The sequence below is a fragment of the Ischnura elegans genome, chromosome 9 (assembly GCF_921293095.1).
Source record: "Ischnura elegans chromosome 9, ioIscEleg1.1, whole genome shotgun sequence".
NCBI lineage: Eukaryota > Metazoa > Arthropoda > Insecta > Odonata > Coenagrionidae > Ischnura > Ischnura elegans.
Window position 1 is genome coordinate 8,779,849 of NC_060254.1, and position 19,688 is coordinate 8,799,536.

General features: G+C 38.6%; 1 protein-coding gene across 1 annotated transcript; it reads left to right on the plus strand.

The window, feature by feature from the left end:
• Positions 1–4,602: 4,602 nt before the first annotated feature.
• LOC124165899 (U-scoloptoxin(01)-Er1a-like) lies at positions 4,603–19,688 on the plus strand. Its single transcript, XM_046543438.1, has 5 exons — positions 4,603–4,794; positions 15,959–16,017; positions 16,197–16,237; positions 17,181–17,404; positions 19,086–19,688. Exons 2-5 carry the CDS (start codon positions 15,981–15,983, stop codon positions 19,147–19,149), a joined length of 366 nt encoding a protein of 121 aa, XP_046399394.1. The 5' UTR covers positions 4,603–4,794; positions 15,959–15,980; the 3' UTR covers positions 19,150–19,688.

The following is a 19,688-nucleotide window of genomic DNA, read 5'->3' on the forward strand; positions in this document are numbered from 1 at the left end:
AAGGGCCAGAAAATTCAATTAATTATTTCCTTTATTGCCTGTTATTTTATAAATGAGCCTTCCTTGAGATTTATTATGTTCAGTTGTGTTCTTATGAAATGGAGCATATTATCGCTTTTAGGTATTCGATAATATCTCTAGGTTCATTCATCAATTTTTATCTGTGTGTAAATAAGTGTGGATTACATTGAAAATGCTGACGCCATTTTGGAAAACAATTCTGATAGGAGGTGCTCTGTTATATAAGAGTTGTAATAACAATAACTCATTTTGACATTTCTTTTTACTTGCTATATGCCAAATGAACTACTCTCCATTTATTGAAAAATACAGTAATTAAATGAAAAAGTTTATAATCGAACCGAATTTGTATCTATCGGTTTACAAATATTTGGGTATAAACTGAGGAAGGATATGGAATTATAGAAAAATATCGTTTTGTGAAATCAAAGTGAATTAATTAACTGTGGAATTTCAAGGTTAGAAAAAAGTGATTTGATGGAAAATTTATCGAGAAAAGCATGCAAATCGCATTAATTTCCGGTTTGAATGAGGTTTGACTGCGAAAATATCACGCTTTCAGGATAAGATTGAAGCTGCTCACACAATTCAATATGACAAGAAAAATTCTTGAAAATCAGAGCAATAAAATAAATTATGAATGATGATTCAAATAGGAAATAAGAACGGCTTTGGAGAAAGTGTTCATTGGGTTGAGAGTGGGAACTAAGAATTAGCTTTCGGGTACCATAACAATCAGTGTTTTAGGCAACTGCCAATCTACAAACTAATTGAGGAAGTTGTGTAGGAGGCCTGCAACTTAGCGAATAGTTAATATTGTTGAGTCATTGAGTGAAACCTGAGGAATAATAATTGGCACCCGTTTTAAAATATCCAAGTGAAGAATATTTTTCTGAGATGTTTCGGTGAAGGCAAAGATTGAGCTCTGGTAAGAAGATTTAACTGTAAAGACGTTTTCTGTCTCGTTGATAAAAATAAACCTCTTCAATTTACATATACACATCCCCAGAGCAAATGACATCGCACAATGCCTCGCTATTAATGTGTGATTCACTAATTTTTGAAGCATAGTTTAATTCCTTTTACACTTAATTACGCCTGTTTTCTCATATTAGAAAACTGTCCCGATTTATAAGTACAAAACTTCCATTCTTAAAAAAAATTCTCATAAAAGTCATTCAACCATGTCGGGTAAATTAGGGTGGGCAAATTTTTATCAAACAATCTGGAACTTCAGAATTTCGTACTAAGTGCAATTTATTTTCTGAAAACTATTAGTCTCAACTATAAACTGCGAACAGCACTTCTGCTTTATGTTTCAAAATTTTGGGCATTTATTAATTTACTCCTACACATAGGGGTTATCGGCAGGGAGGTGACTGAATAGGGTTTTGCAGAGATGGGGTTGGTATGGTATCTAGAGTACTGGCCTTCCACCCTGTTGGTCCGGGTTGAAATTCTGGTGGTGGCAGAGATTTTTCGGAGTCCTGGAGTCCGGATCGTTGCTTGAATGTTGTGTAGATGGGCCTTTAAGTATAGAACTTCGTCCGTTGTAGGAAACTCAACCTTTCCATAACGGCGCAAATGACCTTAGCTATCTGTCGCCTCCTTCTAGCTCTATTTCCTTCCTGGGGAAGAATTATCAGGATTTTAATGAATTCGATTGGTAAGTAAGGCGTCAAAGTTGGATACTGCACAGCTGTTAGATGCTTGGCAAGGTGGGATTTAGTCTCTCCGGTAATCGAAGACTGCATATGTTTGTCAGACCTAAAATATCTTCCCTTCGGCTTGTTTAACTCACGCTATATGTGTTTCGTTTAATTTTTTTCTCCAGCCATCTGTCTATATAGAAAACTATCTGTCCCAAATAATGAAGCAGATATCATTTTGAAACGTTAGTTTAGCAAACACGCTAGTTAATTTTCAGTATATATGGTGTGGAGGGTACAGTGTCTCCAAGTTGTACTATTTTTAAAAATCTTGTTCTCTTCGTCACCTTCCTCTCAGTATGAATAATCAACTGTTTTGATTTCAATGGCTGCAAAATTCACAAGCGCACACGAAAGAACCATGCAAGAGAAGTGAAATTTTAATTTAGACGCGTAAAAAATTTGTTGCAGACGTAATATGAGGTTATACCTTTCCTGCTGCGTTCAGAATTCACTATGTACATAGTCGTAATCATAAGAAAGCCCATATATCGTGCATCAAACCCAGGACTTCAGATTTTTCAGGTGTAGGGCACATATTATTATTCTGTTTCAGATTCTATCATTCAATTGGTAGCCAATACAGTGTAAGTTGATAAAAACTTACATATAGCTTACGTTTACGATGGATTCTAATTATTTGCTTCAGAATGCTAATTTGAATTTCAATGATTTCAGATGTAATTCAGTTTTTATTAATTGTATTGATCATGTTTTACCTCACGGTGACAGTCAGGATAGCTGTTTTTGACAATATCCTCAAAATATGCTATATTGCTACGATGTGATTTAGGCAGACATGATTTTAAACGATACCTTTCATTGCCGTATGGTTGGAATTCCTCATGGATGCGATTGAGTCATGTCGAACGGTATTATGCAAGAAGGACTTAAAGTGTGCTTATGAGCATTTCGTGCCTCGACGAGTGAAGTAATCACCTCTGTCTCTTTCTTATCATTATATCTTATAAGTTATGCCAAAGCATTGGCGGATACAAATGGGGGGGGGGGGGCGCATGGGGCGCGCGCACCCCCTTGCGGGGCCGCCCGCATTGCCGAACATTGTAGAAGCACAATTGTAACTTCTTTGTATCTTACAATTACATACGTGTAAAATGAGTTTAAATAAATCTTTCTTCAGCTTCGCACATGGCTTGATTAATTTTTTATTACGATGAAAGTGAAGGTAGCTCTAGATATCTTTTGCGCCATCCCTTGAGTTTTTTCTGTATTCGCTAATGTGCCAAAGAAAGTATTAGTGTCATTTTCTTTGCAGAATTATATCGTAGAAGCGAAATTATGGGAGTTATATTATAGTTTACCTGGGATGCAAGTATTGAAAGCAGATACGGCTTGTGATTATGCTGGATATAAACCTTGTTTGTGTGTGACCAACAAGCAGATCAGTGTCCAGCAGCAGGGATACGAGGAATATAAATGCATTGGAAAAATAGGCGTTCAAGAATAGGATAGATCTGATGAGAGGATCATTATGCAAGATTATAAAGAAAAGGTTGGTGAAAACATTGATCTGGGTTGTAGCACTTTCAGGAAAATGTCCACTAAGAGAAAAGGACGAGGAGAAAAAGGAGGCGTTTGAGATGTGGGTGTGGAGAAGAATGGAGAGGGTGAAGTGGACGGAGAGGAGGAGGAACGACGAAGTGCTGGGCATGGTAGGTGAGGAGATGCACCTTTTAGATGAGATACGAAGGAGACAGAAGGAGTGGATGGAGTTAGTGCTTAGCGGGGAGGGGATGTTGAAAATAGCGTTAGAGGGTAGAACTATATTGGTAATCGAGGGAGAGGAAGGATGAGAATAGGATTGAGGGACGGAATGAAAGGTAGTAGGCCCAATTGTGAATTAAGATAGGTTCAGAGTGGGCTAGCCCAGCTGACTCGAAAAATAAACTCCATGTAAGCCTACCTTTAACCGGTAAAATAGTCGCTAAAGTTCTCGACAGAATTTGCCGAAAAAGGTGGAATGAAGAGACTGTTAAGTTCGCATATTGTCGTGACATGTCTATGGGGTTGTAGGAATTTCTGCCTTGTCTAGTCCTCTCCCATCGATTTGAGTCACTTGATGGCAATTGAATAGACACCAATTATCTATTGAAATTCTATGTATCCAAAACCATAGGCAAAGTTTTTAAGCTCAATGCCGCCTGCGTTGCTACGCAGCACAGTTACCGAATGTCGAAAGAGATAGTCCACGGAGAATATTAGGTGCGTTCATGATATTGCATTCTCCATGCGAAGCGGTTCAAACCTAACCCTGCAAGTGTGCTGGAGTTTAGTGGCGTCAAGGATTGATACCTATTCTTTATCGCAATACCATTTACTTCGAAATCTTTCGAAGGCCGCATGCATCGTTGCTGAATGTCTAAATAGATGGACTGTGGAGGCGTTTAAAGTGCGTTCATGAAGTGGTCTCCTCGCGTGCACTCGTGAGGCATGCCTGGGCGTGCGGCATGCCGTGTCCTTTCCCATTGGCCCGATTGGAGATGCTGGTGGCTGTGAGCATCGCGGGGTGTTCTCGGAAGGGGGGGGGGGAGGAGGAGGCGTGTGGGAGGAAATGGAAGGGGGAGAGAATTCTCGTCGAAGGCGAGAGTGAATCTTCCTCCTCTCTTGGTGTGGGATGCTGCTGGAGGAGGGAGGAGACGAGGGCAGAGGGGGTGGGGTTTGGGAAAAGACTTCTCTCCGCTCGCACAGAGGGTACCAGAAGGTGGCGGTGTTGGTGGTGGGGGAGGAGAGGAGTAGGAAAGGGAAAGGGTGTTAGGAAAGTGGTGGGGGGTGGTGCTTTATAGAGGGGTTGGACTTCGTGACCGGAGGAGTGGGGTTGGTTGTAGGACCTCAAGTTTGCGTGGTGGGTATAAAAGGGAAGTCGGCGTCGCCCCACGAAGCATCTTGACGGGTTTTTTTGGAGCGAGAGGACTGAAGGAGTCGATTGGTGTGGCTTGCACAGTTGTTCGCTTGCAGTTGGAGGACCCTGTTGGAGGATTAGCTGAGCACGCAGGATAAGAGCACCACCCCACTAGGAGCACCAAAGGAGTCCTCATTTCGCAAGGTTCGTCTCCAAAGGAGTGATAGCGTACCGTCGGGAACTATTCGTAGTGCACGCTAGGAAAAGGATTGTCGTCTGGATCTATTTCAAACGTCTAATTCATGTGGATATATACTGTAGGTCTCGAGAATGTCGTAAACAATTCTATCGTAAAAATATAAATGCACAGTTCGGATTTTGCACATACTAGATTACTGTGTGAAGGAGACTAAATAAAAGGATTGACTTTGATAAAAGTGGCTTCGCACGTAGTCATGCGCAAAGGAACAAACATACACTGAGGATGAAGTTTGCCATGATATGATATTTGTGTAAGCCGGAATGCGAAACCGGATATCTGAAGTTCACTTTGGAAGACGATGGACTATCACGGGTAACAGATCCGATTGGCAATGGAGAGATCTGGGCTCGAATCCCGGCTGAGCAAAATAATTTTATTCTAGGCGAATTCCTCCATCGGTGTAAAATTCATAGATTCAAATTCTACCTTAGGATATGGTTTAACTTTCAAGATCTTGCTTTTCCGTTTTTAGAGAGTGGAATTTAGGGTTTGAATAGGTTTAGTTTTGCAAAGTCATCGCATACAGGTGGTAAGCTCTGAGCTGTACGCGAATAAGAGACGAGGTTGGTGAGGATGAAAACAAGGGAAAAAGAGGAAACGTTAACGAAATCGGTGGAAAATGCGTATTTATTTAATTCGGATTATCACGCAAGTATCAATTTGGTTTTTCGCTGAGTCATCTGGTTCGTCAGCTTTATTCACTTACGTAGAGGAAATGCATCTGCCAAAGATAATATCTATATTCTTGAAAGTAAGGTCCAGTGATTTTGTTACAGAATTTTAATGCATTTTATTCAGACGAGGGAATTGAGTGTGATAATTTAAAAATTTCGCTAATTTCGGGATAAAAATGCGAAAAAACAGATCGTATTTTGGTGAAAAGCGTGTCCGAGGAAACTTTCACTGGTATCAAAGTTGAACAGGAGATAAGCTTTGGTGAGGAATTGAAAAGGAGAGAAATGTTACATTATTCATCGTCTATAGGACCACGTGCCAACTGTTTTATCTTCCCAAATCATCGGGGTCGTCCACTGTTTTGATATGTGAAAAAAGTAATTCCGGCTGGTAAAGAGAACGACTCCGATAGTGGAGGTATAACGCACGGGAATGATATAAATCTTCCCTAAATTTTCTACATGAAATATTTATGTTTATTTAGCGGAATTAACTTAATCTGGTGCATGGTCCTACTTTCATATTTGGATGGAAATTATGTTTGCCGAAGTAGGATGAATCGTCAGTAAATTTTGGGGAGTGATGGTAATCTATTCAGGAAAGCAAGATCGTAAGTTATTTCATTCATAATTACTGTCTAAAAGAGATCCTGGTGTATCCTCACGGTATTTTAATTTAATTATCTAGAATAATTTTAATTTTTATATCAACCTGGATGTTTTGTTGCGATTCCAAAATACATTTTTCCTAAGTTACTTATTTTTTTACATTTTCTATCAAAATTGATAGTTGATGTATGAAACATTATTTTAATTTGAGGAGTTGGGGAAAATTTAAATATGAATGGAGGTGAAATGATAATTTTGTGCAATGGTTTGGGGACATTTTTTATCATGATCTCCAAATCACCAATTATTTGAGCAAAATAAATTAGACTTCAAAGTACCCCAAGATTATTTTAAAATACACTGCCAAAATTGACATGGCATGCAGAGAGCGAGATGGAAATCGGTTCAAAGTAAAGATTATCGTGAAAAATCAACGAGAAAATTACTAGTGAATATTATTTTGTATTTTTCGCAATGGTGGATGCTTAAATAGAGCGAGTGAGCCACAAGTTTTAAGAAGGTGAAGATTATTTTACATGTATATGCAAACGAAGTTATGCTTTTATGATTTTGTTACCATTGCTAGCAAATCAGGGTGAATACCGGTCAGTTTAATGTCAGTGGAATGAAAACTGAGACTGTAAATCAGGGAAATGCCAAGGAAATTAGATTACGGCCAGTGGAAAACTCCAGAGGTGCAGTTAAGAGATGAAATTTTTGGTTGGACGCACGGAGGGTCGCTGAGTTGTAGTGACGAGACGGGTGTTTTGCCACTGCCCATGTTGGGTGGAATGGGGACCACTCTCCGCCACTTGAGCTAATCTCCACTGCTATTAAATATCCTATTTCCTATTACTCCGCTTTATTTCAAGACATACCTAGCTGCATTTTTCCACGAAATCCCCGAGTATGACTACTTAACCTTTAAAACGAAGTCAGGGAAATTAAAAAACAATCTGGACTTGGAGTTAGGGAACATTCAGGTAAATTTAAATGTAAAATCGGTATGAGCCCTGTTAAAATATCTCTAAAAATCAGTTCTTGTTCAGTAACTTAGTTACTTTCACTTCTTTACTCTCCATATTTTCATCTTTTCCGAGTAACTTCCGTATTTGCGCTTTCAACAATGACGCAGGCAAGTAGAAAACCGTGCAAGTCGTGTGACATAAAGTCGAGAGAAAAGTTGCGCATTGAAGGAGAAAGCTCGCTATGTATACCATGCGTGAGTATGTGTGTGCAACATCATCGCCTTCGTAATCTCTGGATTTTGGAGAAGAGAGAGAGAACGTCACAGAATGGCCTAGGGGGTGAGATGGTGTTTCGGACGTGGCGCCTCTCGGAAGATGCGTGCCCCAAAGTGTCAATTATCATAGCCGTCACGAGCGAAGCCAACATAGCCTGCGGTTAGCGGCGCCCGTAAAGATGAGTCCAACGGGATGAATTCATTGGAAGGAAGCTTATTCATCATCTGGACGGGGATTAGAGGCATAAAAAAACACTCCAGCTTTCTCCGCCTCTACTTCTCCATAGTGACCGATCAAAAATCATTTACGTAATAAAAAAAACTTTAAAATACTTTTCATATATTTAAGGAGGTGTTAACTGAATCGCATTCATAGATTACGTCCATTGATGGTAACGGGTAATGTTAGATTTTTCAAACTTTAGCAAAATTCAATGCTTACGTTAAAAAAATCTTTGTTCAGTTATATGAGCCAACTATGACGCAATTATTAAATAAATTTCGCAATTTAAATTCATCCTGCAGTTATTCGCTGCTAAATCAAAATTTAGGGATGTTGAAGGTATTTCGGGTTTCCCACCGGATGAGGTTCTCCATCTCTGCCGACGTTTCGATGGTCGTGTCGTCTATCGTCATCAAGCCCTGATGACGATGGACGATCGAAACGTCGGCAGAGATGGAGAACCTCATCCGGTGGGAAACCCGAAATAACTTCAACATCATCATACGCCGGGAAAACCTCAGATCTTTCTTCAAAATTAAGGGTAGTTGTAATAATAAAAAATTATCATTCTGGTTATAGAATTGCGAACTTTGTATCAATTTTATTCACGCATGGAAATTTATATTGTAGTTGTCTTTAACACATCTCCTTTGCTTAGGCATCATACCCACTTCATGAGCCAATGCTCAAATTTTGTTTCCCAAGTGTAATTTCCAGGAAGTATATCATAGAAATCTTAGTGCACCTGTCGATTGGTGTGTAATTAGAAGAGACTATTTTGAAACCTTCTTGAAATTGGCGTAAACTTCGTTTGTCGACGTTACCTGCCTCTTTTTAGTGTCAATCATCGTGAACGCCATGAGTGTTTCGTCCCCGCCTGCGGCTCGTGGCGTCCGAAATCATGGGTCTGGTCCGGTGGTGGGGATTCAAATTGAAGAGGCCATATTCATCAACTTGACGAGTCTCAGGATTTTAGGGAGAGAAAAAAAAACACTCTCGCTTTCTCCCACTCTTCTTTAAAAAAAATGCGTATCGGTTAGGTTTTATGAATGCTTGAGGTTACGGCATCGTGTTTATGTATTTATTTCTCTTCTGTATAATATTTCTGCTCATCCCACACAGTTGATAGGTGAAAGTTTCGGTGGGGGTGGGGTGTTGAATTCGTCGAGAGAGCCATCCGATAACGATGGAAACGAGGTTGCGTCATCCCAGAATTTGTGACTAATGGACACTTACTCCGCCTATAATGAAAGAGAAGGACTCTCTCCTACTGCCCGTGGAAAAAGAATACGAACTCATTCATTTCGGGTCGCTATTGATGAAGCGTATTCACCGAAGTGAGGATTGCTGTACGAAAGAAGCCATGTGGTTAAATTAGTGCATTAAAAGATACTGCAAATTTTCCAAATAATACTTTTAATCTGCTTATGTGTTAGGATTCCACCAGATTAAGGCAGAAAAAATCTCTTTAAAGTTATATCACGACCTTTTGTTCAACCTGAATCTATTTTTATCACCAAAAATCCACGGGTTTAGTTTGCTTTATCGGGAACCTCATTGTAAACAATTATTATAAGAGTGATTATCGTCAACAGCGTTTTGGATCAATCTTGGATGGCGAAATCCGAGATCACGTGATGAGTTACGTTGGGCCTGATTTACTGAATTTAGTGACATCGTTTCTTTTCATGGTGTTATTTCGATTGTAAATAATAATTTTATAAGTGCAATAGAATGTTTTCTCATTGACCTCTTTTTTTATTACTGTAAAATAGTTAAGCCAACGTTTCGTTCCTTTATTTTTCCATTGTCAAGGTTTCCATGGAAAGAGTTGTTTACGCATGAAAGCCTTGATAATGGGAGTATAAAGTTGTGAAACTCTAAATATTTTATAATTAAAAAACAATTTAGAGATCTGTATTCCTGGAAATATTGTTCAGAAAATATTTTACTGATCACGGGAAGGGAGAAGCATCATTATTTAAGGGAGCGTATATATTTTAATACTATATTATTACTTCTTTCGTCTCCTCATAAAATATTAATTAGAAAAATGGAGACAATCCCTAGTAATAGGCGACCCACTCAAACTGAATAGTTCAATCGATTGAAGTGGAGATTGGTGAAAGATTCTCTCATGAGAACTACATTGCCCATTACTACAGTGTTAGCGCCCTTTCCAACCAAACCCTCTCCGTTTCCTCCTGAGCCTTCCTCTCCTCCCCACCCACAATTCCCTCTTCCCCGTCCGCTTCGTTCATTTCCCATTTCCTTGCCTCCACATTCACATGGTGACAACTCTCACTCATTCTTGCACATTTCCGCCACCCTAAACGCCACTCTCCATTCACGACTTTTCACATACCTTTTTCGTATTTTCTCAAAAGCTTCAAATCACTTTAAGGATCTATTTAAGTGCATTAACTGTAGCCAACTGTTGTCAGTGGCGGATACAGAAGAAACTCAAGAGGGGAGCGTAAAATATATCTTGAGATACTCTTACCTTATTTGTAATGACAAATAATTAAGTCACATGCAAAGGTTAAGAAAGTTTTATTTGAAATTATAATACTGACAAGACAATGGATACGAAACCCTTGGGCGGGCTCGCGGGGTTACTCTCCTGGGCCGAGGTCTGAAGCGTTAGCTTATCACCTCTGCACCACAGAAGGGGGAGGACTGGAAGGAACAAGGAAGGAGGCGCCGCCGCGATAGGAGCCCGACGACGCCTCCTGGGGAAGGACGGGGGAAGGAAGGGAGGGAACGAGGAATCCTGCACCGTCACAAGGCGGGCAGGTCCTACCATCAGCGAAACCAAGCTTACGCAATTAATATGCTACCAATTTTAGTAGATTTTCCTACGAGGAAGAAAAATCTATCGATCAAATCGGTAGAAATACTGACAAGACAATGCCATCCTATGAAATAAAAAAGTTACAATTGTGGTTCTGCAATGTTAGGCAATGCGGAGGCCCCGCAAGTGGGGGGGGCGAGCGCCCCCCATATGTATCCGCCACTGACATTTGCTTGGGCTCTTGTGAACTGTCCAGTTGCTGAATTCTTTCGCTCTTCCATTGCGATCCATAACCAAAGTCATAATGCAAAGAAATAGCATTTTACTCGCGGGCGTGAACAATGCCATCCTTCCCTATGTCTTTTTTAAATGCGAAATTGGGGACGTCAATAGCTCATAACGCTACTCTTCTCTTAGGTGTAAAATATTACGTAAATGAACGCAGATAAAATTAGAATGACATTGATCGCTGTGTATTTACGAACCTAAAATGCTACGTGAAGTCTAAAACTGCTTTTCATCATTATGTTATAGGATAACATTGTTTCTGTCTCCTTTGAATATGTAGAAACCCGTCTTAATATTTTATATGAAATGGTGGACATAACCAATCAGTTCCTGTCATTTTTCAATACTGTACTTCATGCATTGAATACTTGATTAATTTCTTCATAGTTTCAGTTTTGTGATATTTATTTCCTCTATTAGTGAACTGAAACTCTAAAGAACAACGGTAGATTGCTGAAGGTAACAAGAAAAAACACGCTATCAAATCGGAGAGTATTTTTCTAGAAGCCCACGGATAATACAAATAGATACAATTTCGGTTCTAGTATTCGTAGTAATTGTGCATCAGTCATTAGCTGCGGATGTTATCTTTTACAATTAATTGAGTAAAGATTTTTTTTAAATTGAAGAAGCTAATCGAACTCTGAAAATTTTTCCATTCTTGAAACAGTGGTCAACTATATGCTTCTGTGGAAGCAGTCTTGCATTACCTTCATTGCACAGAATGTAAGTCCAGCGAGGGAAGGTTCGATTTCACCACAGACTTGACCGAGCTAATGAAATAATATTTTCTCAATTGCGAGTACCTACTTACTTATTTTTAAAGCAGAATCGAGGCTGGAATGAATTTATGACTGCTCTGAAAGATTTTCCCACGGGACTCTTTCCCATCAGAAAGCTGAGATCGGCATTGGAATAAACTCACGTGAGCACGGTCGACTTTCTGTCAGTCAATTATAAAGTCTCCGGGAAACATTTGATGAAGCTTCGACCCAGTTGCAGCCGTAGAACGGCGGTGTCTCTCTGGAACTAGATAGAGAGAATTTGGGACGTCCACCAAGATCTGAAATCGCAGTTCAATGCAAGAATTTCTTAGCTCCTAAAGGAAAGATAATTCACGAGGAAAAATGAATCTCTTTCATTCAGCAATTATCTCATAAGATTAGAATAAAAAAGATGGAACACCTCGTACGATCGTGATTTTTTCAATTATGGTATTAAATAACTAATGGTGGAGTTCAATGCAGAATGTATATTTATGAAATACAAGCACAGTTAGTGACCGATGAAGGTAGTGACTGACATAGGTCGAGATTGATATCGGTCGTGACCGACGATAGACCAGTCGCGATTGGCTCACTCAAGTGAATGGTGAACGGAAATCGAAATCACTGAAACGACCGAGTTGGTCCATCACTTCCAGGAGTTGAAGTGCATGTGGTGTTTACTAATTCATGTCTTTCTGAAAACATTTCCAAAATTAATGACATAGGTTTTGCTAACGTGGACTTCGAAAGATAATAAAACGTCCCACTCTGAAACGAGGTATGGACCATAGGTGTTTGGACCGGTATTATCAATGCTCCAGCAATAAGCCACCACTTTGTTATTTACGTTCCATAATTATCGTCTTAATTTGACGACAGTTTTATTTTATTAATGTAAGACGTTTCGCAATATTGCTAACTCCTCAGAATTAAATTTTATATTATAATTCTTTAAGGATTGATTGGTTTTCGGAAATTATCTTAGCCTCATTTTCTAGAGTTCTGATATTTTCTTAATTATCATAACGTAGAAGGCGTGTAGCTAGCACGCTTCGGTAAATATGTGTATCACGTGACCTGGGAAATTTTAACATCAATAAACGCGGGAAGAAAAACTAAGTATATATCAAAACAAAATAAAATATATTCAAATCTTTCTTTAACTCTACTGAAATGAAATGTCGCTGAACTCCATTTGAATGATTTTTCTCGGAACCAAAAGATGAGGCTTAAGAACATTCATTATTGGGTTTTGTAATTGAAAAAAATACACATTTGAGCAATTCCTTCAACTCCCTCATCGATCAGTGATTTCAGTAGGAACAAAATTGGAGGGTTAATTCTTTAGAGAAAATTCAATTTCTCTGTTTATTTAAAATATGCATATCGACTTTATTAGTCCAGAGGTCCGAATTTGATGTCATGCTCTAGTAAAATTTTTCTCACCTAATTAATATTATTTCATTCTGCTGTCGCAGGGCATCCCTTAGCCCTTTATAATCTTCTGAATTTCCCGTGGACATTTGCTTACTCATATTTCTAAGAGGGGATGAGGCTTAAGAAAATAAATTAATCCGTTTTGTTATTAAAACATGAATTTATTTCAGTTATTCCATCAACTCCCCTGTCGATCATTGAATTCAGAAATATTCTCCTCATCCGCGAATCCAACCGCGAACCTTTTATTTTCCGAGCCATTGCGCACACCACGAAAAAAACTATCCAGATTCCACACTAGTTATCAAATCAAGGAACCTGAATAGCGTAGATGTTTGCGCAGTACCCCGATAAGACAAAAGTCTGTGGTTCGATTCTCCGAACACAGGAATTTTTTCCCGTGACAAACTTGATTTTTTTTATTATTAGAAAACTATAATTTCGAGAAGAATTATTTTTATATCTTTACGAAGAATTATTCATAAAATATTTCGAGACGGAGAAGTACAAGCATTCTGTATTGCAATGAATTTGTTTATTCCCGTGTACCCGAAATCGCGGAAAGACAACTGACCAGCCCATTAAGTTGCTCATCCTTATTAGAGTCACTCCTTTTGCGAAAGAATACGCAATCGGTTATCTGCTGAAGTGAGGTATTGAAAAATTCCACGTAATGAATGGTTTGTGCTTCTTCCGAGAGAGGAACTGGAGTCGCGGACTTTTCCTCGCGTGACGCTTAAGTCATGTCGCCTTATACGCGAGTTACAGCGTTCATCTGGGGAAAGGATTCTTCTTCTTTATCGGGAGGCTGAGATTGTCGGAGAGAGTTGGATGGGGGATGGAAGTGAAGATGGGATGTCAAAGGGACGGCGTGGGCTGGTGGATTATGCCTCTCTGCCGAGGAGAAAGTGCTTTCTCTCCATTTCAGTGTAGAGGGTAAACGGGATCCGAGGCCTCGGGGAGGAGGAGGAGGCTGATGGATTGGAATGAGAAGGAAGGAATCCAGTTGAGGTCGTACCTTTGGGACGAGCGGCAGATGTCGTAACTGCATGTAATTGGTTCTGTTCGATCACGTCGATCATCGTCATCCCCTTAATATTTCAATCCTATGATTTGAGTACTATAGTCATCAAAATCTTCCCATCCCATGATAGTTCTATCGTCTTCCAAAAACGCCCGATTCTCACGTATTTAAATGGGATACTATGCCAAATACTATTTTGAGAAAGTTCATAACGAGGTGCAAAAGCTATCGTATGGGATCCAATTAATTGATTTTCCAAGTCGCATTCTCGTCCAGATTGAGAACGAGATTTCAAAGTTGCAGAATTCTATATATTTTTTCTATATTCTATCTATCTATCAGAGTTCTATCATCCCATCAGTTCTATTATTATTTCTACTACACCGATGTGTGCAAATTCACTGTCGTCAGGTCAGAAAAAGAATGTCCTTTTCTTCTCCTAACCTTTTATATAACTTCTTGTGTTTATTTTTCTTGTTCGATTAATTTGAAAGCAAAAATTAGATTCTGGGATTAGAAGCTTAAACAGGAATATTCCTCGAATTTCCTACCGAATGGTAATTTAGTTGATACCGAAATTTTGTTGGCTAAGTTCGCCACCAGTTTAAGATAGAATGTATAGCCAAGTTTTTATCTGAATACGTACTATCGAGCACAGTTTATGTGGGCTCTGACTAGTTTGATTGGTTTCGCAGTAAATACCGATCGCCAATCACAGTCACTTGTTAGCTGTTTATCGCTGAAAGTCTTTGGTCATGATGGTACGATTTCTAATTAACTTTTCTTGTTTTTTTTTCAACTAATATTCAAACAGGGAATTACTGTTATTTACGGCTTTACAGGCGCAAGCGCGTTTTTTGCATGCCGCTATCAATTCACAAACTAATCAATTCTCTCACAATAGGTAGTTGTATATTCGTCATTGACTTCGTTAGCACTCACTGAGCTCTGAACAGTGGAATTCTGATATTCCTTCCCCAAGATAAGAGTAGATATTGCGCATCAGGCCATCTTGAGAAGGGCGCTACGCTTAAATAAATAAGAATTCCGCAACTTTGAAATTTCGCTCTCAATCTGAATGAGAATGGGACTTGGAAGATCAATTAATTGGATCCCATACGATAGCTTTTGCACCTCATTATCAACTTTCTCACTGTAGTATTTGGCCCATTTAAATACGTGGGAATCGGTCGTTCTTGGGAGTCCCGGATTGGCATCTACTGTCTCAGCGCGCAGTGCATAGCAACCGGAATTCAAATGCTCCAATGCATCGTTCATTTTTCTAGACATCGCAAATATCTGCGGCTAATCAAAAATGTCTAGAGGTGAAGGATGCAATAATTCGGGCAGAATTATGCTCTGTCTCCTCGTGGAGACTTTAACGACTGATGCTTGCGATTATAGAGACGGGGAGGAGTTCACGACGAAAATGCTGTTAGATATCTCCGCAGCTTGTTACTAATATGCACTCATGTGTTGATATTCTCAAATCTTCAGGCCAACGGATGAGAAGATTTGATTTTGAAGAAAGGGATTTGGCAACGGTGGGCGGGCATCATAACCCTATCACTGCCGCAGTGATCGGTCGTAAATAATTAATTTGTTTCTCACAGAAATTCTTCAGATGTACTTAGTTTCTCGGGACAATCGAGATAACTGAAGGGTTATTTATTCTTTCACAATAATGGGAATTAAGCTCTTTTGATACATACAAAAGTCAATTCCAATTGGAGTGGAATATTTAATGTGCTGTATGCAAACTGTGATCATTTATTCGGTGAATATAACTTCGTTTGGCCTTTATTTGACTGTGTGATTTCTTCTGTAGGGAAAAATATTATGGTTAGAAAGACCAAAAATATTTAGTTGAAGAAATATTTGTCAATAAACCTTGTTTTGAGCATATGCTCAGTCACATTGTATTAAAAAGTTTCCAGACTTAACATACTTTACTTATTAATGCATTTCTAAAATAAATAAATAAAATAAAAAATAAACTTATTACGAAATATAACTAACAGTCGTTTCTTTTCTTTTGTATTTTTAGGAAGAATACATAAAAGTCAAGAATGTTAAGGCGAGTGGCATTGTTTTCCTTAATAGCGGGTATGTATCTAGGTTTTCACTCTATTCTCCAATTATTTACATCTTATGCAGCTTTTAGTACTTTCATACTAATATTTATTTGTTTACAATGCAATTCCTGACGTTATTATGTGATAAGTTATGGCTGATATTGTACAATTTTCGTTTTTTTTATTGCATGATTAAAATTTCATTTTCAGTGCTGGCGTACGTATACTCCAAACCAGCAGTGCTTCACAGGGTGAGCAAACTTATGATTGTTATTATTATTATTATTGATAACATTTGTGGAAATGTTACGGGGCCAAACTATCCTTGTGAAGTGTAATTCCTAAATAAGTGATTATCTTATATTAGTTACAATGTATTGTTGAGGTTTGGGTGCATTAACTGGTCGGGGTATAAAATATTGTTCTTAACGTTTTCAAGGAGTGCAACGTTTATTTTATTAATTTATTTAAATAATAAAATGTGGTTAGGTTTGGTGGAATTATTCACACTAAAGAACTCAAATATTTTTTTCAAATTTCCACGCGTTGATCAAATTTAAACAGATCTTGTTTTCAGCGAATAACCGCCATTCAACGTTGAGAATGGTGCTTATTCGTTAACACATATGAAGGTGTTATATGAATCAAGGTGCGGAAAATTACAAATTCTGTGTTCTTCTATCACAATAATTAGATTTTTTGCGAAACCGCTAATTAATTTTCGATTTAAAAATGATACCATATAAATTTCCTTACGTAGTCAACATTGTCAAAAACCTCACTTATTTTTCGTTAGGATATTAAATATGTTTTTAGTAATTTGGTCTTTCTTGGTGTATTTAGTGGTATGATTCATTTCGGGCTTTATATGAGGTCATGATGTTTACAATTATAGTATTTAACAATAATACTTTCACGATACGCTGTGACATTTTAATGGATCTATTTGAACTAAATATAATCATCGGAAATTATTGCACACATTATCCTAGCCATAATTTTAGAAAATACAAAAATATGTTGTTAGGACTATGTCGTGACTGTGTTAGGACTGTAATTAGTCGCTGAAATTTATCATATAAGTTAAGTATAATTTAACCCAGTTTAAATTATTTTATCTATACTTTGCATTTTTGCGCGTTAAACAACTGACTACTAATATGCATGCTTGTGTTAATATTCTGTTATCCTCAGGCCAAAAGATGGGAAGAATTCCCCAATGTCACCTTCACCTTCGACTGCGGCGACAAAGCTGTGGGATTTTACGCTGATGTCGAGCACGGTTGCCAAATATTCCACATGTGCGACGAAGATGGCCGCCGTATCCCATACATTTGCGCAAATGACACAGCCTTCAACCAACAGTACAGAATATGCGACTGGAATTACAACTTTGACTGCGAAGATGCTCCCAACTGGTAATCTAATATAACGTTTGAATTTACAACCTTCGCTAACATCGCGAAAGCACATTGTTTTCTGCTTCATAATTTTGTTGTACTTTTGTCTACTCGCACCTGCTGATTCAGGTGTTTTCTTCTAAATGTCCTCCATGAATTCTTCAAATAGAATTTCAATTGCTTCGCAAAGGAAATTGAATCGAATAAGCAGCTGCTGATCACCTTATGTTTTCGAAAAAGGCTATTCGGGCTTCCAGCCGGCTGGTGTCCTTCCATTCTGCCCACGTTTCGGAACACAAGTCGGGTTCCATCATCAGGGCCCCGACTCGTGTTCCGAAACGTCGGCAGAAGGGAGGGAGACCACCCGGCTGGAAGGCCGAAAGGCCTTTTTCGAATATATTCGCCGGGAAAGCATCAGATTTTACTTCACTTTATGTTTTATTTCAAGAAAAGAATCTTGTGGAACTTACTATTGAAGGCGCAGCCTAGAAGGCAACCTAATTTTTTCGTGAAGGTAACGTTAACCTTTTTACGCGAGCTTTAAGAAATCGTCATTAGGACAATACTGCCTTACGGTGGGTCTAACCACCGCCTTGATTATATCTTTAGGTCCAGCCATGGAATATAAATATTTTCCTCTTTCGCTGATATCTCCATTTTCTGGGTTTGCTTCGCGTTGTTTTTCTTAGGTTGACGACGTTTTGCTTGGATTCAGCCAGGCGTCTTCAAATCGAATTACTGATATCAGTATTTTCGCCGCGTTTATAGAGTCCCAGTTCCTTGCTACTATACGAGGGCTATATGGACGTGGCGAAAATAACGATGCCGACCTGAAGACACCTGGTGTACAACAGCGAAAATGCGGTCAACCTAACAAAAAAAATAGGGAGCAAAACCTGGACAATGGAGAGATCAACGAATCAAGAACGCCTCGGAAGATAATATATTTTCCTCTTCTCCCTACCCTTCCCGCTTTTCTTCATTTAGCGCATTTCTTTCCTTTGATATTTTCAAACATTTGCCATCTTGTTTTTCTCCCACCCCTCCCTTTCTTTTGCCATTCCTTCCGTACTTTCCTTTAAAAATAATTCCCTTCTCAAACAGATGTCAGTTTTATTCTTCCATTAACTTGTACTTTCGTTTGCTCTTCTCTAATTCTTTGCATAACCTCATCAGTCCTCATCCTGCATTTCTAATTTAGTATTATTCTAATCCTCCTTGTTTAGGATCTCTATAGTCATTCTTTATGCCTTGTTCTTTATTCGAGAACAATATCTTAGTTTCATATTAAAGAACGGTTGGCGAAGTAAATTTTTGAATGCCGCGAAGCCCATGAATAGCACGAAGAATATCTATTGTTGACATACCTACTTCATGTAGTTTTTTGATTAAAACCCCCTGGCTTACTCTCTAACATTTAATATTCATGCTGAGAGTTTTCATGCAGAGTTTGTATGATGATATATTTATGTTGATACCAGTAATTATATTAAATAAGTGTGGGAATATCTTATTTATTCTTCTACTTAAATTCCAAATGACCACGGTGATTAAACATTCGTCCGAAAATTTTAAAATTCAGAGAAAAATTCACCCCTATTGTAACCCAGGTGTGTCTTATTCTTTTCATGTTAATGACATGCAATGCTCTGTTACGTACGAATGCTTATGTTGCCTATCCTTTCGCTTCTCTTTTCAGGTTCTACCTCAACGAGCTCACATACGTCACTGATCCTCCCAAGGAAAAAACACGCCGTCAATAAGCCCTCAGTGTATGAATGACTCCCAGTGTTATCGTTTTTGAGTGCACGACAGATGGCCGAGTTTTATTTTGTTCTCAAATGGACGTCCTTTTATTGTAAATATTGCATATGAATCTTTTGGTTCGTATTGATTCAATGAATGTATCTTCCATCATTGCGAAAAGTGACGAATTCTTGCGGCGGGATTATATTTCCGAGCACTATTCTGCGGCAATGGAAGCGTCAAATTTGGTACTTGGACCAGAACTGCCTCTCTATAAATGTGAGAAAAGAAGTATGGAACACCATTTATCAAATGATTCGACAAACACGACCTATTTAAGCGCTTAGAAAATGATACATTTTTTTAGACTGTTTTACAAGAGGATCACGTATGTTACGTGTTGCAAAGACAAAAATGCCACCAGTGTTGTAACTTTGTAAATGTTTCTAATTTTTGAGAAATTGAATCACCCACCTCAATATGTTGGAGAGTCAGCGTGAATTATCATGCTGTAAAACATGCCATTCACTTTCGTTAATAAAATAATTTCAATATC